Raw genomic sequence first — 26,114 nt, 5'->3', positions numbered from 1 at the left:
TGCTCCTTGTATACTCTATTGCAGGCGTCACTGCGTTCACTTTGGCTAAGCATATCGGTAGCAGCAGCCTTCTGTTCTGTCCCGAGTGTGGCTCGGCGCACAAACGGATGAGGTGACAACAGTGAATCCTCCTTGATCTCTGTGGTGCTGCTGCACTTGCACCCCCTCAGTGCAGGCTCACGGTACATGCTGTCAGGTACAGCCCAGGGCTGGCACTGGCTATAGCCATGTGCGCTGCTGCACCTCTCCAGCCTCATCGCATCCTTCACAATGAACAGAAGGGTCACCACGGATGGGGTGCCATGACAGCTGCGGTTTTCTTTTACAGCTGAGAATTTCCTTACAGCGGGGAAACATACAGTTCAGAAACACCACAAGAGCAAGAGAGAAAAAAATCAGGGAAGTCTAAATGTAGACATGTACTTAGACCAATGTTCCTAAAAACAGTAAAGGTTCATATTTTTAGCAAATACGCTTGCAATGCCTTTATGCAGACTTCTAACGTACAGTTCAAGACACCGTGACCATGCAGGACCACGCAGAAACTCCCTAACACAAAGACTGTGAAACATCCTGCTTGTAGCAACATGCCTCTCCAGCAGATCTTCAGCCCTTTGAAACTTTGAAACTGAAAAGTCATCTTTGCAGGGTGTGCTCTACTGTCTTCTGAACGTACCTAACCTTATTCATTGACTGCTGGTTTCTGTTCAGGTAGGCGGATGCACAAAGCAGCACAAGGTCCGGCTCTGATGGCCTGGTCTGTGGGCATGGCAAGGCCAGTGGGTACCTGTGCTGCGTATCAAAACCCACCGACTCAGTACTGGTGTTCCTGCACAGATTTTCCATTCCCTCTCCTCCTTTACTAGTCCTTTCACGTCCCACAGGCTGTAAACTGCCTAATTTTTTTTCCCCCCAAGGATATAACTAGGTTGCCATCTCCCTGCTGCCTCCTATTAATTTTCCTTCTAGTATGCAAGAAACAATGAGCCCTACTTCAAAAATGATGGGATAGGTATCTAATTCAACTCTGCGCAATTGACTCCAACCTGCATTTGACCTTGCATTCTTTGTTTGAAGAACAGAATTCTATTTTCACTGAAGGAGGAGATTTTATGTACTTGAAATCCTGTCTCATTTTGCCAGTCATCCTAATTAGTCTAATAAAAGGTAATAGCTCTCCTATAAACCTTGTCTTGCTTGTATCACGTCTGCAGCAAGCCACCCTTGGGGTGTGGTACGGTTGAAACAATGCCCGATACCAGAGGTTATGCAAGACATTGGTGCTGCCCAAGATGGACCACTTAATTCTTGTATTTCTTTTGTGTGAAATTCAGTCTTCTGAAGAGATGGAAGATTTGGGACTGGCTGCTGTTTTTCATTAGTTGGGTTTCTGGATTTTCAGAAACTTAATTTACTTAATTACCGGCCTGTCCAAGCACCCAAGCATCCTGTGCATATTTCTGGTTGACGGAGACCTTTGCCGATTGTAAGCGTGGCACGCAAAGACTTCTGTATTGCTGTTTCTCCTCGCTCACAAGGAACACAGCACAGGACTTCATAGCTCTCTGCTCTGTAATGAGTGCCAGGCTTTCAAAATGTAGAATTTTTTTTTAGCTGCATACGAGAGTAGCAAACGATCTGTTTCTCTAATTTCTTGGAATATTTATTGGAACATTGCACTAAAATATTGCTGCCTAAAATTCTCACAAATCATGTTTGAATTTTGAGCCCTATTGTCTGCAAGAGATGTGCACGTAGCGCCACAAATGCATTAGGCCATGTAAATCCTTCTGTGAAGCTGAGTTTGCTGGGACGGGGAGGGAGGTTTGTGCTATTATTTTGCATCGCTCGTAAAGGAGCCACACCAAAGCCAGCATGAAAAAATGAGAATTGTTTCTGGAAGTTGAGAAGTAACTCCAAGGAGCATTTGCAATTTCTGTAGGAAAAACCCCCAGACTTATTTTCATCCTTTCACTGTAACTGTGAGAGGCAGCCCTAGCTACACCTGCCCCGAGGGGATGTCTCGGTCTGTGACTGTCCTCACAGGGCATCTGGGTTTTGTATGAAACTTCAGCGGAAAATGAGTTACAGCTCCAGCTGCGCTTGGCTTCAGCGGCTTCTTAAACTAGAAAAGCGATGAAAACCTATTAAATATTCCCAAAATAACCTTTACGTGACAACGCTATTAATGCCTCTAAGGCAGTGTCAGTCCTATTTCTTCCCTCAGGAGTGAGGCCGCAGCGGGGCATTTTTAACCTGCCCTACAAAGTGATCGACAAGGCGCTTCACCCGAAAAGACGTTTTTTCTTCTAGTTTGCAAGAAACAATGAGCCCTACTTCAAAAATGATGGGATAGGTATCTAATTCAACTCCGAGCAATTGACTCCAACCTGCATTTGACCTTGCATTCTTTGTTTGAAGAACTAGAAGATCGAAAAGGCGACAGCATCCCCCGGGAGCGGCATCCGCGCCCGCGCCGCCCTCCTCTGCCCCGGCCCGGCCCGGCGGCTGCGCACGGCGCCCTGCCCGCCTCCGAGATGGCGGCGCCGCCGGGACAGGCCCCGCCCCGCGGCCCCGCCGTACGCCGAGAGCGGGCGGAGGCGGCGGGAGCGCCGCAACATGGCGGTGTCTGGCAGCGGCGGGAGCCGGGCGGATAACGGCTACGGCAGCCAGCAGCCGCGGCGGCGGAAGGCCCCGGGCGCGCTGGCCACGGCCTACCTCGTTCTCTACAACGTGGTGATGACGGCGGGGTAAGGAGGCGGGCCGGGCCGCCGCTGGCGGGGGTCTGCTGGCCCGGGCGCGCCGCCGCCCGCGTCCCGGCTCCCGCGGCCCCCAGCGCCCCGCCCGCTGGGCCCGCCGCCGTGCGCCCGCGCCGGGGAAACTTTCCCTGCACCGGCTGCCCCCCGCCCGGCGCGGCCGCCGCTTGCGGCCCTTCTGCCGGCGGCGGTGGGTCGGGCTCCCCCCGGCGCGGCGGGGCTCGGCGGAGCCGGTCCCGCGGAGGCGGCGGCCCCCGGGCGCGGGGCTCGGCGCGGTGCCCGAGCGGCAGCGGTGGGAGCCGGCGGGCTGCGCTCGGGCGGGCCGCGGCGTGTGCGCGTGTGCGCGGGCGGGCCCGGCAGCGTGTCCCGGCGGCGGCCCGGGCTGGCAGCGGCGTGCTGGGCGCCGCCGGTGAGGCCACTCGTGCCGCGGTGCCCTCTCCCATGCCCGGCCCCTCCGCCCGGTGCCGCAGCCCGAGCCGTGCCCCCCGCTGCCGGCCGTGCTCCGCGCCGTCGGTAACGCTAAACCCGCACAGCCAGAACCCCCCGTGGCCGCCCTGGGGCTGGAGAGGGGCTCCCCGTGAGGCTGCGCTGCCGGCTCCCCGGCTGCTCTCCCGCACGCTCCGGGGAAGGGCCGGTGCCCGGAGCGCGGCCCCAGCCCGGGCCGCCCCCGCCCGGCGCAGCGCGGTGCCACAGGTCGCGGTCCCGGGGACGTGCTGCGGTACAGCCGGCACCTGGGCCCGTCCCGGCGGGGGTTTGGAGCGCTGGTCTGGCCTCGCCGCTGCCTGTGGCCGGGGCTCCAGCGCCCCTCGGCAGGGAGGCGAGCCCCGGCGCAGGGAGCTTACCGCAGCGGTGGGTGCGGGGCAGCGCTGCCGTCCTGTGCAGCCCCGTGCCCTGCAGACCGTCCGCTGCTGCTGCGTGGGTTGGAGCGGGGGCTCCCGGGCCTGCCTGGTGCTCCGCTCCTGCTCTGCATAGCGGAACGGAGACTCGGCCCGGCTGGCGCGCGCTCGGTGTGTTCTGGTGCATCGCAATCAAAATAGCGACAACTGGGGACTCCCGAGGTGGGGCAAGGAGACTTGGGTTTTTTGAAGAGGCTATAGGTTCTCATTGAAATCCAGATAAAAATAAACCCATCTTTTGTAAGGATATTTGGCCAGGAGGAGAAAAACCTGTTTAAAATGGATACCGAACGAACCTGTTTTCCACTAGATAAATCGTGGCAGGTGAGGAGTCAGGCAGGCTGACTAGTCTCACTGTTTTGGGGAAAGATTGTTATAGAATTAATACAAAGACGATTTACTTTAATAAGGTAGTTGGACATGATGATTCTTGTCTTTGCTGGTGACAGCTGGTGCTCTTTCAGCTTCTAAGACAGTTATACTTCCATGGAACAAAGGTAGCTGGGAGCAGAGAGCTCAGAAGGTGCTTGTTACACCCATTACTCAATAGGCCTGTTACCTGATAAGCAGATTTATGGCTCTGTATGATATTTGCAGGGTATTTCACATGGAGGAGAATGATAATTACTTACCCGTTCAGTAAAAATGAATCTCTTGTTTCAGAAAAACTTGATTACACGAGCAATACAACACAGATGAGGCAGTCGGGAGGTCTTTGCTTTTGTTGTGATGGCCTTGCACGATGTTAACTTGTTAACTTCTCTGAGCTCGTGCTCTGTTGGGTTGCGACGCAATCGCCTATGTTTACAAAAAATATCAAAAACCTGAGGGAGAACTGCAGTGGAAATGCAAAGTTTCTATAAAGGTCCTGAACTTCTTATCACAGCAGGCAGATTCCTGAATATAAGAAATTTCTGTTTACTCAGAAGAAAAAACTAAACGAAGTGTTAGAAACGCAGAAACAAATAGGATAAATCTGTGTCCAGCTTCCCATTGTCGGGTAAATCTACATCATGATGTTACCTGTTTTCCTGAGTTATACCAAACCACCTAGAAAATTCTCATCTTGGGTGGTTATGTGGCTTATGGTGCTTTAACATGAGCTGCTTTTTTTCTGACCATGTTTGCAATTTGATGATTTCTGCAATTTGAGGAGCTACTGTAGGAGTCCTGTGATCGGGGTTCATCTCTCTGCGTTGTCACTAACTGCCATTCTTTCGGGGTAGATCATTGAGGGCTCTGACTGATAGTTTGTCTTCAAATGGATGAGTGTTTTGTGCTTCCACTGAACGCTGCTGAAACTTCGCAATAATTAATGTTGAGCTTAGTTAAAAAGACTCAGCTATTTTCTTTGTTTTAAGACTTCACAATACAGTCTTCAGGAGCTGCTTGGCAGGAGGTTGGTTCTTCGTATAGGAAGATTGATGCACAGCTGGTGGCAGTAACTAGTTACTGCCCCCCCGTCAATCAGAGTGCTCAGACTTACTTTCTCAGATGGCACTGCCTCGGAAAGAGAATTGTGAAAACACCAAAAATTTGAAAGTGCTCAGATGATGAAGTGATGCTTCACGGGATTAATTTTTTAAGTGGGTTTTTGTTTTGCTTTACAGAAAGGTGACTTTTAAGTTGAAGCACGCAACAGCTTTGTCATGCAATAAATAGGTAGTAAATGTTTTAATCATAGTTGCCTTAGCTGTTAGCTTTATATAAAATGGATCAAGTAATCATTGAAAAATCTCAGCTTATTTTATTTACTCTGCATTTATCTTGACTTAGCTAAAGAAAATATACTGATTCTAAAAATAATCTTATTTTTAATGTTATACTTGGTATGTGTATGTGTATGAATTTCTAGTAATACAGTAGCTTTTGCAAAAACAGAGCAGTAGAAAAAATGCATACACCTGTGGATTCCTAAATGAAGCTGCATACCCTTACCATTTGGTTTATGTGTTTTGGGTATTTTCTTTCAGAAAAGGGACCAATGTGATGTAACCAGTCCTGCAGCTGGTTCTCAGCTGTACTTGCTCAGGGGTTTTTGGCCATGGTTCAAAGCATTAAGCTGTAGAAGCATTGTATCTTTCCTCTCTTGTGTTCAGTCAAACTGTTATTTTTCTATCACGGCATGAAGTATACCTGACCTGGCATAGCGAGCTCATTCTGGAGGCATAGATGCAGCATAGAAATTATTTCCTGAAAACCATGGTTGTCTGAAATCACTGAATAATGGGGGGATGGGGAGGGAGGGAGGGCATCCTGTTAGGAGTTAAGCGTAAATATTTGATAAGCTACTTTAAAATGCCATTATGTTTCTTACTTTTAGTCAAGCACTGTTACTGACTAGTACTTCTGGGTAGAAGCAGCTGATGATGGTATAAACCATGAATTTCAAAAGGATTTCACTCAACAAGATAATCTTAATGTAATAGCTTTTGGTTTCACAAGTGTTTGTGTTATCATCATTGAGCAAAGACTGTTCTGGGTTGTGAGTTTCATTGTCTGTGTCTTCAGTGAGGAGCTGTTGACAGTCAAGAGTACACTTCTCCCTTCTCAGGTGTGTTCATTGCATAGCTTTGCTGTATTCTTTTGTGTAAATGATGTGGAAACTCAGTAAACTGCGTAAGTGAACACCTTTTTATAATTTGTAAGAGAAATAAAGGGAATTAAACTGAGGACCTGAGCATGAAACTTGCTGGTCAAGTCCAAGCAACTAAAACCATGTGGATGCGGTATTCTTTTTCCTTAGTTTGGACTAATCAAAGAGTGTAATACGAGTCTAGCTTAAAGTTTACATGCATGGCAGTGTAAACGTAAGTCCAACTGGTGTATCAGGTAGGTGTTAGCATCTAGGTCAGAGAAAGCTGGAAGCCCTCACTTACAGCTTAGCTTCCACGTGACAGTGGTGCCTTTTGCTGCCCTTTTAAACTTCTCACAAAGTTTCTTTTCCAGTTATCTTCCTCGCTTTCACTTACTCCACTTTCTCTGGAGGGTAAAGAACTATGTAACAACTACAGAGGCAGGATAGATGTACTAAAAGCTTCAACACAAACTAGGCACAGCTTCTAATTTTTGAACAGATTAATACTTTGATGTCTGTTAAATGCTTTTTGAAGGACAGAGTACGGAAATGGACAGAGATAATGGAAAGTACAGTCTTTCTGGAGTCAGTATTCTGGCAGGGAGGGTGGAGATGAGCAAGGGGCTGGTTAAGGTGAGAACAGTTTGCAGGTGCAATCAAGAACTGTTTTCTTGTGCAACCTGAGAAATTGCTTAATTTAGTGAAGTTTCTCAGCAAACCCAGAAGATTAGGAAAAATGGAGAAACTTGACAGATGTGAGCAGGACAGTGTCAACCAGCTCTGATTTACTATTCTAAAAAAGCAGCAGTCAGTGTTGCAAGGTAGTCATTAATACTATAGCACTTGCTGGTTTGTTCTGCACTGAAGTCCAAATACATAATTAATCTGATTCTTCGTAAACAGCAATTACTTGGCCCATGTTTTTCTTTTGGTTTCACAAGACAGCTTTAACTGAAATGACTTGTCACTACTGAAAAAAGGGAGGACTTGTTTCTCATTTCCCATTTCTCTTCCCCGCTCCTACTGCTTTTCTTTGGTGCTTGTCTTCTGAGAAGTCCAGGCAGAAATTAAATAGCTTTTTTTCAGTTGTACTAACAAATGTTGTTGTAAACACAAAGTTGGGTGTCAGAGTTATTATTGAAAAATCTGAATAACGATTCCCACTTATTGTTGCCCAACCCCTTCTCCCCATGTTTGCCACAAGCAATTGGATACTAAAGTTAACTATAGATGCTAACTTCAAATTAAAAAGTGTTTGACTGGGTTGTACCCACCTAAGTTCTGTGGCTTGTCCTAGACTTCACTGAAAAATTTCTGAGCTTGAGGGCAAACACTGGCTCTGGACAGCTCTTGGTAGTGAAAGATGTTACAGCGTCAGCCTGGACTGGAGGAAGAATTTTTATGGTTGCTTCCTGAGTTACCGGAGGGGAAGATCAGCAGGGTTAACGGGTCACATTTTTTATAGTATAGTTGCAGGTATATAGGCCCAAATATATTTGTTGCTTAAAAAGGAATACTGGGACAGGAATGTGCATTGCTGTCTTCAGGATGTTAGCAGGCTCAGTTTTCTTGCAGTTACTTATCCATAACTGTTTCTCATAAAATATATGCTAGCAATTAAGCTGGATGGTCTCTCATAAAGTCTAAGGGTTTTCTTTGAACTGAAACATTAAAGTGTATGCCTTCTCAATCTTAATTGTTTATGTTATGGTAAGAGATCTTTGACTAGCAGTAAATGGTTGTCTGCTTAAACTAAACAAAATGTGATGCCAGTCTTATTTAAAGTATCATTAATACCTTCCATAATTAAATCAAACACAGCTCACTGGAAAATAAAGTTGGACGTTAAAGATATTGGTATGATGTTGGTGCCAAAAGATGTTTAAAAAATGCATAATCTTTAACTTCATGTAATATTTGGATCCTCTGCAAATTTTTTTCATTGCTGCAGCAGGTAGGCAAAAAGTTGGTAACTTTCAGGATAGTTACATGCCTGTTGCTTTCTCAGACATCAAAAGAGGGATTAAGGATTTGTTTGTATTTGTGCTCTGCTTAATGTCTCCTTACCTTAGACTTTTTTCTCTTTCAGATGGCTTGTTATTGCAGTTGGTCTAGTTCGAGCATACCTGGCTAAAGGTAGCTACCATAGCCTTTACTATTCAATAGAAAAGCCCCTGAAATTCTTCCAAACTGGAGCTTTGCTTGAGGTGGGTGTAGTCATCTTCCCTAGCATCACTAATATTTGCATGAGTGTTTTGTTTAGGAGAAGTAAGGCAGCCTTTGTTGAACAGTGCTTTCTAGGTACCTGTTTTCTCATTAGCGTTTATAGAGCAATTTGAAGGTAAATGTAAGAAATATGCCTCACACAAATGCTGAATTCTTCTTTTTAGCAAGTGGTGAGCGAGCTTGCTGTCTGCTATTTACCTTGGGCCACAGAGCTCGATATTAAGCTTAATCTTTGAAATACAAATATTGAATCTTAAGTTCTTGTGATAGAACTAAATGTGTTTCTGAATTGCTTCATTTGAAATGTTAGTGATTTAAATTTTTCTTTTTGTTCTAGATTCTGCACTGTGCATTTGGTAAGCTTGCAAATTTTCAGTTTTACTATTTTTGTAAAGACTGCAGTTTTAGCAATATATTAGCATGAAAAAATGTTATGGGGTATGAATTGCCAGATTTAATTCTTGCATAACTCACTAATTTTGCTTGAAGTATGTTCCATTTTTTTACTAAATAATTTGACAAGTTAAATCACAAAAAGGAAAACAGTGTAACAGGTTTTCAATTACTTGATGCTATTCTTATCTAGATCTTCCAATGCTACAAATCTTAGAGCACTTCATAAATGTTTTATAGTAGATCATTACTATCTATCTCTACATTCTGTAATCTTTTGTACCAAGCTGTCTTTCCTCAGAAAAAATATATCTAGCTGGAAGTAACTTAAAATCCAATAAAAATAACATTTCAAGCATTTGAACTTTTCCCGTGTCCATAGAGCATAGATATACACTGTAAAATTAGGAAGGGGTAACCACTCTTTATCCCAGATTTGGCTGTGCTGTTTGGGAGAGTAAGAATTTTTTAAGACTTGACTAGACAATTCCTATTACCCTCTACTGTTAGGCTTTTTTGTTAGTGTGGTAGCCAGAACTCTTGTGTATACGTGGCCTGGGGTCAGTAGCATTGTGATGGTTCAGTCAACCTGAAGAGCGTCATGCCTGAGTGACAGGATTGTGTCTTGTCTGTTTTGTTAGCCATGAGTAGGGAACTCTTTGGCCTCAGCGTTTGGATATTTTGTTCATAGACTAGATGATGCGTTGCAATCTCCGCAAGATCAAAGCCAACCTGCTGTAAAAGGGAGCAGTGCCTGCCCGAATGCCTTTGCTTAACTCTGACTTTATTAAACGATCCAGTCTTCAGAAAGAGGCAATCTTACATTCATGTAGTTGGTCTTGTGATTTTAAATGCAAGTGTTTGAGCTCCTCTCTGAATGTTTGCTAGCCGCTGTTTAAAGAGTAAGATGGCATTACGGTTCCTAAAGCTGCAGCTATAAACTTGCAATTTTTCACGTATCGTACAAATAATCTAAATACTGGAGGGTGTATTAGATTGTAGGTTCATATTGAATTCCTGTGCAAAAGACCATTTTTTTTGAGTAACCAAATGTGGTAGCTGGAAAAGTTAGTCATATACCTAAATTTGTCAGCAGAGGGCAGTGTAATACTGTGTTTGATAAAGTTCTGACTTTCTTGAATAATTCACTTACTCTGAAAATGTTATTTTATAAAGGGTGGTTTGTAGACTGTGCACAGATCATCCCAAGAAATGAGTGATTATTTACTCCTCAAATTAATGTAAAGGCTTCTCAGATTAAACTACATTTATCATATAGTTGCCTGTGCTGCCAAGGCAGTCCTTCCAACACTATTTTATTAAACCTCAACTACTGTTTTTTATCAGAATAAACCACACTTACTTTTTACAAAATTGTTAAAAATTAATAATAAAATGAAGTTTTTGAGGTCTTACTTAACAGGTGGCAAGAAGGGCAAGTTAAATCTCAAAACACTGGGCAAAAAAACTTACAGATAAAATGCTGTTTCACCATCCTAAATCTACAATGCACTACTAGTTCCTTAAGCTGAACTTGTGTGCAGATGCCAATGTTTACTAGGGTTAAATCTAAGAAAGAGTGTAAAAAATTAACTGGATTATCTTTTCCTCACACTTCAGAGTATACATCCACACAAATCAGTGAATAGCAAGAGCAAGTCCTACATTTCACCTCCCAGGTTGGTACAGAACAGCAAACAAGATGACTGTACCAGCCTGTCTGTGTGCATAGCTAATAACCCTGGCTCAGCTGATTTGAGGTGTGGATCCATTTAGCCCGTGTTGTCCTCAGTCACACAATTTAATGTTAGCGAAGAGAGCCATTAGTGGAATGTTGCAACATTTTATACCATTATAATTATATCTTTTTGCTTTCCCTAACAAAGTTTTTTACAAAACCCTCATTATTTTATTATAACTGCCCATGGTGGGGTTTTTTTCCTTTCTTTCTGTTAATGGAAGCATTTGTCAGCTAAATAAAGTGAAGTTTTCTTGCACAGCTGGATACCCTGCTGCTGTCTGCTGTGGTCCTACTGACTGGTAAACATTTCTGTGCGAGGAGAAACAGGAGATTTGCAGATTCCTTTGCCCTTGATAACCTAATTGCTATAACTAGAGCAGAATTCTCTGTCAATAGAGGAGCTTATCTGTGACAGATGGCTGTGTGTATCAGCGTAACTTTTCTTTCCACATCTTTTCAGTAGAATCTGAAATGTTAGCATCTGTGAGGCAACTTCTTAAAAATATGAAGATTGATAGGGGAATGTCTCTGTCAGGCATGGTTGAGAACAGAACTTTGGCATGTGCAAAGATTTAAAAAACGAAGAATGAGTGCTCTGCATGAAGAGAGGAGGTAACATCTAACCCAGAGACCTAGAGGAGAGACTGAAGGACAGGCAAATGGAACATGAACATGCGATTCCTTGATTTGTGTAGCAGACAGAACCCGAGAGTATGAATGGCATTGATAGCATGGAAGAGCTTCTGCCTGGAGGAGCTTGGTATGGAGAGAGATGATAGGAGCCACCAAAATGCAGAAGCAATAGTAGTACAGGGATTTTGTGAATGGAATGGAGAAAAGCAAGAAGGCTTTGGTGAGTACAGTCCCAGCCGACAGCATCCAGCCTTCCTCCCATAGTGATGCTTACCAGTAACCCTCTGGTAAGCCAAAGTTGGCACTGGTTGACTTCACTTTTAGCCTGCTCAGTTAGGAGGGATACAAGGGCTCTCTCTACCTGTAAGCTGTGCGTGCAGCCTGTTCTCAGTTGGGAACTCCCTGGGAGAGAGGAAGCATTTATTGGGAGTCGGAGGATTTCCTGCTGGAGGTGGGAGGCTTCATCTAGCACCCGGAAAAGGTCCAGGCATGGCTTGCTGCTTGGTTCTGAACCCGCACCCTCTGTCAAGCACTGCTCTGGCACATGCAGTCTTGTGTAAGTGGTGACAGACATTTTTTAAAAATACCGGATTTAAAATTGATTGTCAGATACCTTTTCAATGCAATGAGTAAGTAATTGGAGGCAAATAAAGTTTACATAAATTGTAGCTGGTGAGTCACATATTTTCATCTCCTGTTTTTGGCATAGATTGGCATTGTCTTGGCTATAATGAAAAACCCTGTTTGTCTAACTTGTGAGATAATCTTGGATGGTTCTTACACAGTCTTTTTAGCTTATTTATAGATTCCTTTGCAAGAACATTAGGTGATCTTCCTTAGGAAGGGATGATCTAAATTGTATAAAAGAAAAGATGTTATATCATAGGAGTGGGACTTCAGGGTTTTATAGCACCACCTTTTGTGTTGTCTGAGTCACACACAAAAATTCTGCCCTTAAGGTTTTACAACAGAAATCAGATCATGAACAGTATGTGATAAAACTGAAGAGAACTCTTTGTAGGATTTCTCCCCCTCCCCCCCCCTTTACTCTGAAAAATAACTGTGTGACTGAAAATAATTCTAATGAAACTTGCTTTTAGCTTTTCTTATTCTTTCTTCCTCTCCCACTTTCCAATTTGGTCTTTACATATTTATGAGGCTGTTGTGTTGCTTGCTGTGATTTGCATTAGTTTTAGAAGTACTTCTTACTCTATTTTAGGAGCTGCAACTGCTCTTGCATTTGTCTTCATCATGCTACTGGAAGGAAATAAAACTGTGCTGTGAAGTTTAGAAATTTTGTGTAATCTTGCAGTCTAAAACTATTACTGCTTTGTCAGACCTGGGTGTGTGGGAACCTTTTAGTGGCAATTTAATCAGCACCTCAGAAATTCCTTAGAAGAATCGGTGAAATCTGCTTCCTTGAGAAAATTTTAGAATTGTTTCTGTATCTACCAGTGCATCAGCTATTCCTTGGGTTTGGTTTTGGGGTTTTTTTTAAGATGTTGTATTCCCAGGAAGGAATTATAAACTGTATTTGTCAGAATATGGGCTAGATCAGTGTTTCTTCAAAGTAGTTACTTTGCTTGCTGTTTTTTGGGATATGCTGTGCAAAATATCTTTATTGTTTTTACTTTTAAAATCACAGTAATGAAGAGTATCTTGGATATTTTAATCAAACAGGATTTATTTGAAAAACTATATCCCAAAAGCTATTTGACTGAAGTTATTTCATCTTATTCAGCTGTTTTGTGTATTAACAAATGTGCTGTGATTGCAACAAGACCAAGTACTTTTATTTGCATTTTGATGCACAAAATCTTGTCAGGGGATTGCGTTGTATTAGGCTATGTAAACACACCACAGGGCCGACTTCATATTCTCAAATTAAAAACCTAAATGTTTTCCTTCCAAAAATTTGAAATAACTGGACTTTGGCTTAGCTGTGTTTTATTTCCCCATCTCCCACCCCAATAGTCAGGAATATTTACTAATTGCAAAATATCTTCCAGGCGTTGTTCCCTCTTCTGTTGTTCTGACTGCTTTCCAAGTGATGTCAAGGGTTTTCCTGACGTGGGCAGTAACACATAGTGTAAAAGAGGTAAGTTAAGATACAAAATAGATAGAAAAACTAATGATCCATGCTAAGAAAGTGTCGATCGCTGTCGTACTTTCCTTAAAATTACTTTTGTTTGTATCCCAACGTGTTAAGTTGTTTACGTGAATTTCTGTGGATCAAAAGAAATAAAAATAAGTCTGATGTCATTTTTTCTTTACAATCAAATAGATGGAGGTCTGATTCTCTCACTGTAAGACATCTAGCTCCTGAACAAATTTTGCAGTCCTTACTCAAAGAGGTTCCAGTGTGTAATATGGAACCTAGAATTTGGGACAGTGTTCCAGTATAGATCTCACTAGTGCCATAATTAATAGCAAAATCTCTTCACTGGCCCCCTCTTTCATACACAATTTGCTTTCTTCACTGTGGCATGTGGAAGCTCCCCCTCAACTGTTTGTGCACAGCAATGCCTGGATGTTTTCTATTATCACTCTCCAGGATAATCTTCCCCCTCTCCTTTATTTGTTTTTCTTACATTAAAGTAAGTGGGGTTTGGGGCCTGCATGTTTTTTCTCATTGCTCACCACACCAAAGATTACTGTATGTTATACAAATCTCTGCAAAATCTTTTGTAAGCAATCTTACTTGAAAATTATTCCTGACAGCTTTTTAAAAATCTAAATATGCTGTAATTGATATAGATTATGCTGACTGACTCTTTCATGTCATCTGAATACCTTGTAGTAGCCCAGATATGCTGCATCTGTGCTGTTACTTTAGTCATCAAATCTTACTGAGTTTCTTCTTATTAAAGAAGGAAATTAGTCTTGATACCAGTGTCAGCGTGGCTGCCTGAAATAAGTGATGGTCATCTAGTGTCATTATATGCATAAGGTCTTTTGTGACTTGAGGTGGAGAATATTTTAAGGAGCTTGTCTTATTACCAAGTCTTCAGGGAAGCTGCTTTCTCTTCCTTACTCCAGACCTGTTACAAGAGCGTCCACCTCCATGTAGAGTAACATCAGTCACTATAGTTCCTAGTAATTAACAGCTCTTTCTGATACTATGATGCTTGTTCATGTGGAGCCTTAGTTTTATGTTGTTTAAAGTGGAGGAATGTTCTTCTCTCAATAAACTCAAAGTCTTGTAAATATTTATCTTCTGATGGATTTCACTTTTGGTGCAAATAAATGTACTCCAGTCTCTGTTAAATCTACCAGAGGTAAATACTAGATTTTGAACGAAAAAAAGCCATAATCCCAAGACATTGGATTTTAGATACATATATTAAATATTTTTAGAGAAATATGCCTGTAGTTTTGCTTATTACCTGTATAATGGTGGGATACTTCATAAAGAACATTGACAATCTGCTTTTATGAATTGCCTCCTGGTTTTGAAGTAACCCAAATGTTAAGGTTTGAATTGCACAGATTAGAATTACATCAAAGGGAAGTCTGTAAAATGATTGTAGGTTAGGTTTTTTGAAACTTATGCCCACGTTCTCACCAGAGAAAAAGCAAAATGGGAGAAAATGCAAGCAACAAGTTCAGCCTAACATCAGTTTTTACCAAGGATTTTTTTAACCAGGATTCTTTCAATGCTATTGCACATAGATATTTTTTTTCTGCACATTTGTGTGGTCTTTTGGTTAAAGTCTTGCGAGAGACTGTATTATGTGTTACTTTTTGATGTCTCAGAAAGTGGGCATAAGAATGGTAAGGATGAGGAATCTTGTGATGATTTTTGTCACCTGTGACTTAGAGCAAATAAATCAAATGAAGAGGCTGTATTCTCACCCCTCCCCTTCCCCCAACTAGAAAGCATGCAGTCTCTACCTGGGGAGATGTATTGAAAGTGTCACAAGTGTTCTACTTTTTCTAAAGGGCTGTCTGCACAAGTGAGCTCCATGGTGAAGTCCAGGATTAAATTCTCACACAGCTTTATGGAACTTGTAAGCTATGCAGTTGCATGATGAGGTTCTTGTAAAATAAAACGCAGTTTTTCTCTTTAACTTTTCGAGTGAGACTTGTTCAGTATCTTGCTTTTCCAGACTGTTTTCATATATAATATAGTTAAAAGAAGAAACATCTGTATTGCATCCCTCCTTTCTGTCAGAATACACTTCTAGATATGTGATGTGATTTGAAGCATGCTTCTTGCCACTAACATGTTTGTGCTTTTTGTTGAATTTAGTGCTGATGTGTTGTTAAATTCAATATGAAAGTATCTATAATAAATGTCAAAGCATGGCAAATGTTAAAGCACTGCACACCTCTTTGGGTAGCAATGAGATTCCCCTTACCTCCACCATATGAGTAACTTCGCTTAGTGGAGGAGGGCCTGGCATGTAACACAGTGCTTATAATTGTTTTGTCATTACATTGGAAAGGAATTGGTTTGGGGAATTTTACTGTTTTTCCTACAAAGGAGGGAAGATAGGGGACTGGCGTGAAGGGCTAGAGCAAGGTAGGCGTAGGGGAAAAGAAGGTGCCCTTCAGTTCAAAGTTGTCTTTTTGAATTTATGCGAAAAATTAGATCATCTGGTGACATCATGGGCAGGCCTTTGTAGCGTTCTGTTCTGATAAATAATACCACACCCAGTTCTGATGGATAATTAGAAAAGGGTGTCAGCAGTGATTGAAGGCTTATCCAGTCGGGTTCACTTACAGAGAAGTTGCAGGTAAGCATAGTGTAGATATTTAGGAACCTTTCCAGAACACACAGTCAAAAGGGGTGGTGTGAAGATGACACGTACAGCATATTGAGTTGGTAATTGAGGTTCTAGTATCTGCCATTGTGAACTGACATCTTCAATCAGTATTAAAGCATACTTAAAGAAGGAAGATCATCTTAATTTATGGTATTTAGGACTAAGTTGTAGTAAAAGAAGTCGATGCTTTTCACAACTCTACATGGGTGAGTGCAGTTGAAAAGCCCGATTCATCACTGCTTTGCATCTATGTAAAATTTTAGTAGTACTATATAACACAAATGTCTCTCCGGCCATTTGTGCCTACTTTGAAGCTTCCTTTTTTAAAAAAATAAATTTATTTTTAATGAATGTACCAGAGGACCAGTGCTCTTGAGGGAGACATGCTGTTTCATCATTACAGTGCTGCTGGTTTTAGTCTTCTGCACTGGATTGCTTCATTATGTGTTTAGCTGAAATTTCCTGCAAATAATTTGTCAAACTGTTACTCTTAACGTGGAGAAATCTATAGAACTTCCTTTTTCATGAACAAGGAGAACAGAAAAAAAGCTCTTGGGCTTTATTTTGTCAATTCCCAGTTCTCATCTTTGCATCTTAAAAGGCTATGGGCTCTCTTATGTTTTTAACAAACATCATCTGATATTCACAGTATTGAAGATAAAGTAAAATATATTCAGGACCTTCCTTGATGATAAATTGATTTGAAACACATGCCAAAAAATTATGCCTCTGATGTGATTGACCCTTATTAAGGCAGTTGGACAAATAAGTTGTAAATAAAGTGGAAAATGTGCTTTGACTTTGTCTAACACTTCTTTCAAAAAATGGCATGTAAAAGTAGAGGAAGAGAAACTGAATTCTGAGCACTGCATTTGGCTTAGTGGTTTATTAAGGGTCTACTGTTTACTGGCTCTACTGTCCCTCTTATCCTCAACTTGGAAGAGGAACAATACAAATGCAGCATTAGCAGTGCCTAAATGAGTAAGACTCTTGAGAAACTGTTTTGTAGATCAGTTCCCAGGGGTTGATAATGTGCATCTCAGACATATTTATCTGAAGTATTAAAAAATTGTCAGTCCTCGAAGAGATGTTGCAATAGTGACAGACATCTGACAGATCTGTTGGTGTGTAAGAAACATACTTCTTAATTATGAGTTGTGGAATGTAGTAAAAATATGATGATAAAATGCACAGTGGTCTTCTGCTCCTTACTGCAGAATATGGAACTATGTGAAAACTGTACAGGTCACTTTTGTATGAAAATTACCACCAATTTCCAGCATTCTTCCTTCCTGAAATAGGGACACAAGCTATTAAAAGGACAATTAGTGATTCTTTAAGTGACCGTAACAGGGTTGTATGTGTTTTATAATGGTGTGAACTGTTTGAATAACTTGTAAACACAGTTCTTTAAAGTAGATAGGAAAGGCTAGACCTGGGAGAGCAGTGTTACGGAAGTCCTGTCATAGAACTGGATTGTGACGGTCAGATTTTTTACTTCTGCGTGTATTGTTCACTATTAGCTTCGCAGCTTGTTTTTGCGCATGTCCTTGGGTGCTACATCAAGCTACAAATTTGTTGATTTTACTGACTTCCATAGTTAGGGAAGGAAGTGGGATTTTGAAGTAGAGGTTCAAGTCTGTGTTGCACAAGTTTAGATGAACTTGCTAAGCTGCTACTCCTGATTTGACCAGAAGGTGCAGCTCTGGAGTGCTTGTGAAGCATGTTGCTCCTCGGAAACAGTATCATCTAGGAAGTGCTGTTAACTTTTCCAGGTTGAGAACTAAGCTTTGCTTACAAAGCAGACCCCAAAGAGCATTAGGATCCTGTAGCAATGTGAAAATAGATTTGGTCTCTTCTCTGAAAATGTCCAAATAAGTTTTGGATTTTATTATTTTATGATGATGTAAGGGAGATCAATTCATAAGCAAGTTATCAGCGTGTCATGTGGAAAAAGAACAAGGTGCATTTGCTGAAAAATTCAGTGAAAGTGATGTGAAATGCTATACGCAGCAGAATATAGATTAGCAGCAGCTCTGCATTCCAGGATATCCCAAGATGGCTGTATGAATCTTCCTTGGTTTTGTAATCTGCAACAAAATGCTTTCTATGAGTAATCCTCATGAGTGTTCCTACACACAAATATATGATCAGTCCCTTCCTATGAAAAAGGTTTCTGATTGCCCATATATTTTCTTGTTCATTTTTTCGTTTGTACATGGACTTTGCCCAAGATGAATAGAGCGTACCACCCACACCTACTGACTTCCTTTTCCCTTTTTTCAAGAGTTGGAGGAAAAGAGAAAATGCGGGCCCCTGTGGTTGAGCTCTTTTTGTTCCCACGGTCCACTGAATTTGGGCTCAAGGTACTTGTACAGCTGAGAATTTTGTTGAAGGGGAGGGAAGGAGGGGGAGGGCTGCATAAAAAACATGTTTGCGCTCTCAAGAGTTTGTAGTGTGAATATGTGACCCCTCATACTACTTCATCACTGTTACTCCATCTGAAACTTAAACCTCATAATTATGCTCCTAAAATAGTAAGTCTAATGATTTGTTTTAAAATATGTGCTTTTGAAAATTAAGCTTCAAAATATGAAGGGAGTAGAAGCTTGTCCGGTGGTGTGTGTGTGCGTGTCTGAAACAAAAGTTGGAAGAGGTGTAAAGCAGTGAAACACAATGCCTTGAGTGTAACATTGGAGGAGCTAGGCTGGGTAAAATAAGCAGAAAAAGGGGCAAGGAACAGTGAAGCAGGTAGCTGTCAAGCTTACCAGAGGTGAAACAATCTGAGCTTCTTTCTTCTCCTAGCCTGTGCCCTGGTGTTAGGTGGTGCGCTGCTGCTGCTCAAAATTAGGATCCAGTTTCTCATCTGTAGAGAGAAGATGGTGTTTCCACTTAGAAGTAGCACGGACTAGGATCAGAATATAGTTTAAACTAGATATCAGGTGTTAGACTAACATATTAGCATTCTTTCTGCTTGCTGCATTGGGAAGCAATCAGACTGAAACAACTGGCACTGTATAGGAATGGGAAGTTAGGAGTTCTCACCATTTCAAGGATTTCTTGTACCAATTTACCTTGTGCAGAATGGGAGATCTTAAGTTACCTGATCGCCAAGCAAAGCTGTTCCTAAGCGACTAGAAAAATATCGAGCATGATAAGAAGGGGTTTTTTGCTGTTGTTACTAAAATGTTGCTTTTAAGCTCATTCTTGGAGTCTGTTCTCTAAAATGATAAGGTAAAGCAACCCATGGGAATTGATTTCTTTGAGGGTTTTTTGGGGTCTGATGAGTAATCAGTGATGCTTGAATTCATACTGAGGGTTTTTTTTCTTTTTTTACAGGTACAAACTGAAGATAGCGTACTGTTGTTTGTAGTGGCCTGGACAATCACTGAGATAATCCGTTATTCTTTTTACACATTTAGTTTGTTAAACCATCTCCCTTATCTCATCAAATGGGCCAGGTAGGTGACATAATAGAAATCATAGCCTTAAAGCACTGATTTGACAGGGTTATTTAACTTTTAAAATAGTTGCAGTACAAAAAATTAGACACTACCTTGAGGAAATTGCCCTGTTTGTGACTTCCTGGCTTCTTTCCAGCAGATTTCTGCATTGAAAAACATCTATTAAATTGTAAACTGAAGGAGCGGTTTGTCAGAAATCAATTCCATTTACAGAGTGATTGTGTTTGTCAGAAACTTGACATTTAACAGTAAGGGGTAACAGTAAGTAAACTGACATTTAACAGTTAACCCTTGAATCCAAGGGTTGTATGTGAAACAATCTGTGAGGTCATTGATTAATATCAACTGTCGCCCCATTTTAAGTAATATAATGACCTGCATCAAAGAGTTACAAAAATCAAAGTAACAAAGTGGGGTGGGAGGGTGGGGGAGCATAGTTTTAAAGGTTTTAGATTCTCAAAGGTAATCTTTAAATAATTCAAAGTGATTGCTGATTTGAGTAATTATCTTGCAGTAATGTTCATACCTTGCCATGCTCTAATAAAATAAGAGCTAAGGGAAACAAATACTGAGTTGAGAACGTAAAACTTGAATATCCATAATAGCATTTAATATATAATTTGTCAGAGTTTGCCGTAACTTTTAATCCTTTCCGTAAATGTTTTGTTCTAGGTACACTTTGTTTATAGTATTGTATCCAATGGGAGTCTCAGGCGAATTACTCACAATATATGCTGCATTACCCTTCGTCAGGCAGTCTGGCTTGTATTCCATTAGTTTACCTAACAAGTACAATTTCTCTTTTGACTACTATACATTCCTGATCCTGGTTATGATATCTTACATTCCAAGTAAGTATGAGTTTGTTAGGGTTTTTTAATATTAAAAAACATAGCGGGAAAAGCTAGTAATTGTGGGATTAACTTTTACATAACTGATTTTGCAAAATTATTTTTGAAAATTATCTAAAGAAAAATGTCAGAGTTAAAACTGCAGGGAGTGCTTTTTACCAACACCTGCAAAACAGTAATACATTTTTTTCTTACACTTGGAATATAAAATAACTGTGGTGCTTCTTGGCAAATGTTGACATCTTCATTGTTGGGTTTTTTTCCCCCCACTTACAGACTTCTAGGAGAACAAAGTTCCAAACAGCTTCTTAGAACTCAGTTCTTTATCAGGAATAAGAGTATTGCTTTGACGTTAGTGTGTAGGGAACCTTTTCTGTTGAATTAACTTGAATTGACATAGTCTCTGTTTAATGTTCTATAGATGGAATGAAGATTTGGCTTTGCTGCTTTGAAATGGGCAATAGAAACACAGAAGCTTGTAGCAAATTTAAATGTGCAAATGATGTCTACGATACAGAATAACCTAGTGATGATGTTGCTGCTGTTAGCTATCTCTGCAGCAGTCTTTATGTCAACTTTGTGCAGAATGATAAACCATTCAGAGACTTAAATTTCAGTACTGTGCCTGCTTAATAACAAGCACTTACCCTTTCAGTGAACCATCTTGTAATTCTGACATCAAGGTTTGTAAGTTCTTCCAGCTGTTCTTAAAAAAAACAAACAACCAAACCCCACTTTTCATGCATTTGTTACTCCTTGTCACCCTCCTCCAAACATCTTGATGTTACTAACTCCAAGCAGCCAGAATATAATATCTTTTGGTTTAGTCAAAATAACCATGAGTATTAATTACTTGTATGGTAGCTAGATCCTATTTGGGAGGGAACCCCCACTGAACCCAAGTACCAATGCTAGCCCGCTTTTTCCATCAAAATTGCTGTCTCTTAAGTAAGGTAATTTCTGTGATGCATGACATGTAACTTAAGTGCAGTCAGTCTTTTTAAAGTTTTTATTATTAATTAATTATTACTGTGAATTGGTATTTTAACCCAGAACCAACTGCTGGGACTCGAGCGGATTTAGGTGCCCTTTCACATAAAGGTATTCCTGAGATACAAGGAAAGCAATATTCATTGCAGTCATTGATTACACCATAGTTGGGTTATTCATTCATAAAAGCTGCTTATACTGGAGTTACACCTTCTGAACCCACTGAAGATCTTGGAAGTTTTGGGAATGTTAATAGCACAGCAAAAGCAAGCTTTGAAAACTGTTGTTAAATACTGAGGTTTTTATGTTCTTGATAGATGCATCTTACCATTTACCTCACTTTTAAATCACTGATTTAGTACTTGTCTGTCAAAACTGATATCTGGCTAGAAAAGAGGTCATTAAATTCTTTGCGTATAATGGATCTCCATTACTTAGACTTCTAATGGAGAAACAAACTTGGCTCTGTATTCTGTTATGTGTCTCTGGACAGCTGTATCCACTCCCTAACACTGCTGGAGTGAACCAGGATAGGGAGGAAATGATCAGGAAATTAAATACAGGGTAAAGAAAGCCCAAAGAAAAAATGTTAACCTTTTAAAAAAAAATTAAAAATTAGTACAAAAATTAAATACTGTGGCCTGTGTTTATGATTAACACTTTGCATGTGTAACATAATTTAGGCTGATGCTGACCTTATTTAGTTTTCTTCTGGTTCACAAAGGTTCAGCGTCTCATGGCCATTTTAGCTTTTGCTGTTCATGTATGTACGTTTTCCATCCCCAGCTTTATTCTGCAGACATACTGCGTAATGTAGCCTTTAGAAATACGATGAGAAAAAGCTTTGCATGGAGGATACAGAGAGAAGAAATGAAAGAGGCAGTGGTTTGTGTAAAGTTCCGTAGATCCTCAAAAAATGACACCAGAATTACACAAAATGAAACAAATCTGGAAATTTAATTCTTTCAGAAGGACTTCTTCCTCCCTGCAATGTATTATGTTTCTGGGGTGGGTGTGCAGTTCAGGAAGCTTGTCATCCTGCTTGTACATGCAGTTAAATAAGGCATTTTGCATTTAATTAAAAATGTGATTGTTTTAGCAAAAAATAAGTAGTACTGAAGCCTAAGGACCATATCACTGATTCTCTTTAAGGAATAAAAGGCAATAGATGTCTTGAACAGAAAGCAGATAAGCACGTTTTCTTTTAATAGAGAATTGGTGACCTTGAGCATGTGACGCTGCATCTTACATTGACATGGAAGCCTCACTTCATTTACTTAAGTCTGTTTTCTCTTCAGTCTTTCCTCAGCTGTATTTTCATATGCTACATCAGAGGCGAAAGGTACTCTCCCACACTGAAGAACACAAGAAGTCTGAGTAATTCCAACTGTTTTTCAGAACTTTTCAAACATCAAAATGCTGCAGGTTTTTCAATACCCAGCACATTTATAAAGAATATATCAATATGAAATAAGTCAGAGGTAAAAGACCAATAATTTAGCAAGAATAACCAATAAATCTGATTTCACTGAAATTCCACAATGTAAAACACTGAAATAATGTTCAGCTTGCAGTGCTTCAGAAAACAAACTTCATATGGCTTGGCAGTTAGCCTTTTCCTTAAATGATGTGCTAAATGGTTTTCACTTATTACTAAATGCCTGAAGGTTGCAGTATGAGTGATGAAGTTGTACTCACTAAATGCTTGAATTGGATTATATTACTGATACCTCTTTTTTTAAGTGCTTGACTGCATGCCAGAAACTGTATGTATTGCTGTGAAAGCAAACAATATGCTCTGGAATACGTTAGGATTTTGTCAGAGACTCCAGTGGAGAATATAATCTGGGCAAAGTGTTTGAGTTTAGAAAGGCAGGTTGTGTATTTAAAAGGTGATGGGAACAAGAACAGGAAACCAATTATGGGAAATGAGGGGAATGTGGTTCTTCAGGAATTTAAACAGTAGGGTATCTGACCAGAGTGTGTTCTCTGAAGGTCTTGTTTAAGCTAATTACTCAAATGCTAATGTTAATTCAGAGGCTGTAATGCTTATCTGAAAGATTAAAACTCCTCTTAAGTACTGCATCCCTGGATACTTCTTGAAATATTTTTTACAAAAGTAATACTAACTGTAATATTTCTAGTGATAATCGGTAATGAATCTAAACAATATAAGGAGGCAGATCACCCAGAAACAGGTGCAGCTCTCCATTTTTTTACTTTATCATCTCTAATCACTGTCCGCTATCTCAGCGGTACTCACATTTCAGTGTTGAGTATTTGGTCTACTGTGGAATCACACGAGGGCCTTGCTTCTCAACCTAACTTTTCTCAAGTACTATTGTGTATCACTTTGGCACATCCAAGCAGGCAGTTCCAGGCACTCAGCTTCTGAAATGTTGCAAATGCATAAGCTCTTTCTTTGAAAGCAGATTATCTCATGTGTTACATGCTGCTTTTGCAGATTGGACAAGCCTTCCTTCCTCTGCTTTTTTGAAAGAGCAGAAGACCATAGGAAATTAAATTTTCCGAGGTGCTTTCTCTGGGTTCTCAGGCTAAGCCTTCCTGTGGGAAGGTAAAACAAAAAATGAGAAAACCTTGTGGCAAGGCAGAAAGCACTAACACTGTGTGAGCAGTGCCCTGATTTATGAACCAATTGTTGATTAGGGGCAGTGGGTGGGGAACGGAAGGGACAAAGGGAGCAGGGAAATGAACAGATCCAAGCAAAGGCGAAATGAAATGTAGGTTATGGCCTCTGCTCTGTTAGGAACTGATGGTTGAATAGTCCTATCTTCACCCAGTCAGAGCCACTAGACAACAACACACGGGCTGCTCCGGCTTCCCTCTTGTGACATCATGATTTAGTGCATAAATGAGGTGTGACCACTACCTTGGTACCTGCAATACTACGTTTGTAGTATCCCACTGTCTTCCTCCTGGATGTGGCCCATATTTGTGTCCCAGTTACCTGTGCTTGATGCATCGCAGCTCTTCCGAAGTGTAGCCAGTAAGTACTAAGGGCACGGGCTGTATGTTCTAGCACTTGGGGAGAGCTGGATTTACAATTATTTTGGTTTATTTGTCAGAGCTATATTTAAAAAAACAAACCAAACCAACAAAAAAACCCAAAACAAAACAACAAAACCTGCATTTTTCAGTAATTTCATTTGGCTCCATCAAAAAGTCTGACTGAATTTTCCTGGCACTTAGTAACATGTATAATACCTCTCCTGTTCAACACAAACGGGACTACTGTAATCAGGGAGAGGGTAAGAGACAATTATCTTTACTTCTATTTTAAACCTTTTGGAGACAGTTTTTGGCTATAATAAAAAACACTATGGCCATACACAACCTCAGAGTGGTTTTGCATCCAAAGATGAAACAATTCCAGTTCATTTCTCCATTAGGTTATGTGGTGCTTTGTTGTGGCAATCTGAGGAAATGTTGCATTATACTGAACTCACTGTTCAAAAGTGTAAACTTTCACTTTTGAACAAAACATCTCCTTTTGGTTACACTTGCTATCAAAGGAGTTACTGTCAGTATTTCAAAGGATGTCATCTAAAAGGTCTGATTTCCTAATGTACTCTGGTTATTGGGTATTGCCAATGCTCACCACCTGAACTTTTCTTGATTTCATTTCTGTGCCCAAATAAAAGACTTTGTTTCAAATTTGTTGGTCCAATTTGGAGAAAAAAATGACTGTGTAATATTCTTATATGAAACAAACTCATAGCTCTGTTGATGAGGAAGATGTAGTAGATCTGTATTAGATAGCATTGGCACTGTGGAAAAACAGAGCTGCCAGTAGGGAGAAAGCTTGTACAACCAATGTCCTTCCTGAATAAGCTTTATTATGGAATATTTACTTTAATTGAAAGTATTAATTTACCACACAAATACAAATAAACTACAGTCTTTTAAAAGAAAATGGTGTTACTTTTCCTTCTAAAAGAAAAAAATTGCTTTGATAGTAAGAAATCCTATCGGGAAAGTTAATTTTAAAATTATATTCTGAAGTATGAACATGCGCTTAGTATGTACAAGAATTCCAGCACTTCAGCTCGCAGTGCTTTTTCATGTTTAGCTTCCATGGAAATCACTGGAAGGTGATCTTTAGTAAGAACTGTTGTGTGATGCCCTACTACTCTTTGGGTTTTTCCCTAATACTGACTTTGGTCATGTATAGGGGTGTTTTTCCTCCTCATAAAACAAGAAAAAATTTCCCTTCAACTGTCACTGACATTGTAATGTGGTTCGTGTGAACTTTATACTAGAAGATTTGATTAGTATTGTCACAAATTCAGAGCAGATTTTTTTTTTTCCCCACAGACTATTTACTTGGATTGCATGTTTTCTATCAGCATCACCAAACTACTGCAGCAGACGTTTTCTGCTTTAGTAGTCTTTGTGTTGCGTGCACTGGATCAGTCCCCAGTACTTTATGCTCTACCATGCCAGCTTTGTCCAAGTTAGTCATTATCCTCTAAAAGACCAAGGTTCTTACCAGTGTATAGTTTACAACTGGAATTGTAGAACTGTTCATATTGTAAATTACAGTAAGGTGCAAGTTAAAGTGCAGGTAGATTGTAATTTTTCACAATGTGATGTTTCTATCACAGTTTTTAAATTATTATTTATCAATAGAAAGGTTGGCATTTGTGTGGACCAATCTGCAGTGTCATTTTAAAACCTGTCTTTCAGCTTAAAATTTTCACGAGTATACATCAAATCATACATTTTGATGTATATTTATGTCAGTGAAATTTGGGTGAAAACTATATATGGTCATTTTTGTATTTTTTTCTATGTTG

The 26,114-nt window shown here is 40.5% G+C and overlaps 1 protein-coding gene across 3 annotated transcripts; it reads left to right on the top strand.

Moving 5' to 3' along the window:
- Positions 1 to 2,552: 2,552 nt before the first annotated feature.
- HACD2 (3-hydroxyacyl-CoA dehydratase 2) lies at positions 2,553 to 24,408 on the top strand. 3 transcript variants are annotated; one of them, XM_056348504.1, is made up of 7 exons: positions 2,553 to 2,750; positions 8,320 to 8,437; positions 8,794 to 8,812; positions 13,233 to 13,321; positions 19,332 to 19,453; positions 20,129 to 20,307; positions 20,729 to 21,036. In XM_056348504.1, exons 1-7 carry the CDS (start codon positions 2,620 to 2,622, stop codon positions 20,827 to 20,829), a joined length of 759 nt encoding a protein of 252 aa, XP_056204479.1. In that variant the 5' UTR covers positions 2,553 to 2,619; the 3' UTR covers positions 20,830 to 21,036. The 3 variants fall into 3 exon arrangements, with proteins under 3 accessions (XP_056204479.1, XP_056204482.1, XP_056204480.1); XM_056348507.1 differs by lacking the exon at positions 20,729 to 21,036 and adding an exon at positions 22,509 to 22,647 and having other exon boundaries at positions 2,556 to 2,750; XM_056348505.1 differs by lacking the exon at positions 20,729 to 21,036 and adding an exon at positions 22,596 to 24,408 and having other exon boundaries at positions 2,559 to 2,750.
- The last annotated feature ends 1,706 nt before the right edge of the window (positions 24,409 to 26,114 follow it).

The sequence above is a fragment of the Falco biarmicus genome, chromosome 8 (assembly GCF_023638135.1).
Source record: "Falco biarmicus isolate bFalBia1 chromosome 8, bFalBia1.pri, whole genome shotgun sequence".
Classification (NCBI taxonomy): domain Eukaryota; kingdom Metazoa; phylum Chordata; class Aves; order Falconiformes; family Falconidae; genus Falco; species Falco biarmicus.
This window is presented reverse-complemented; position numbering and strand designations above follow the sequence as displayed.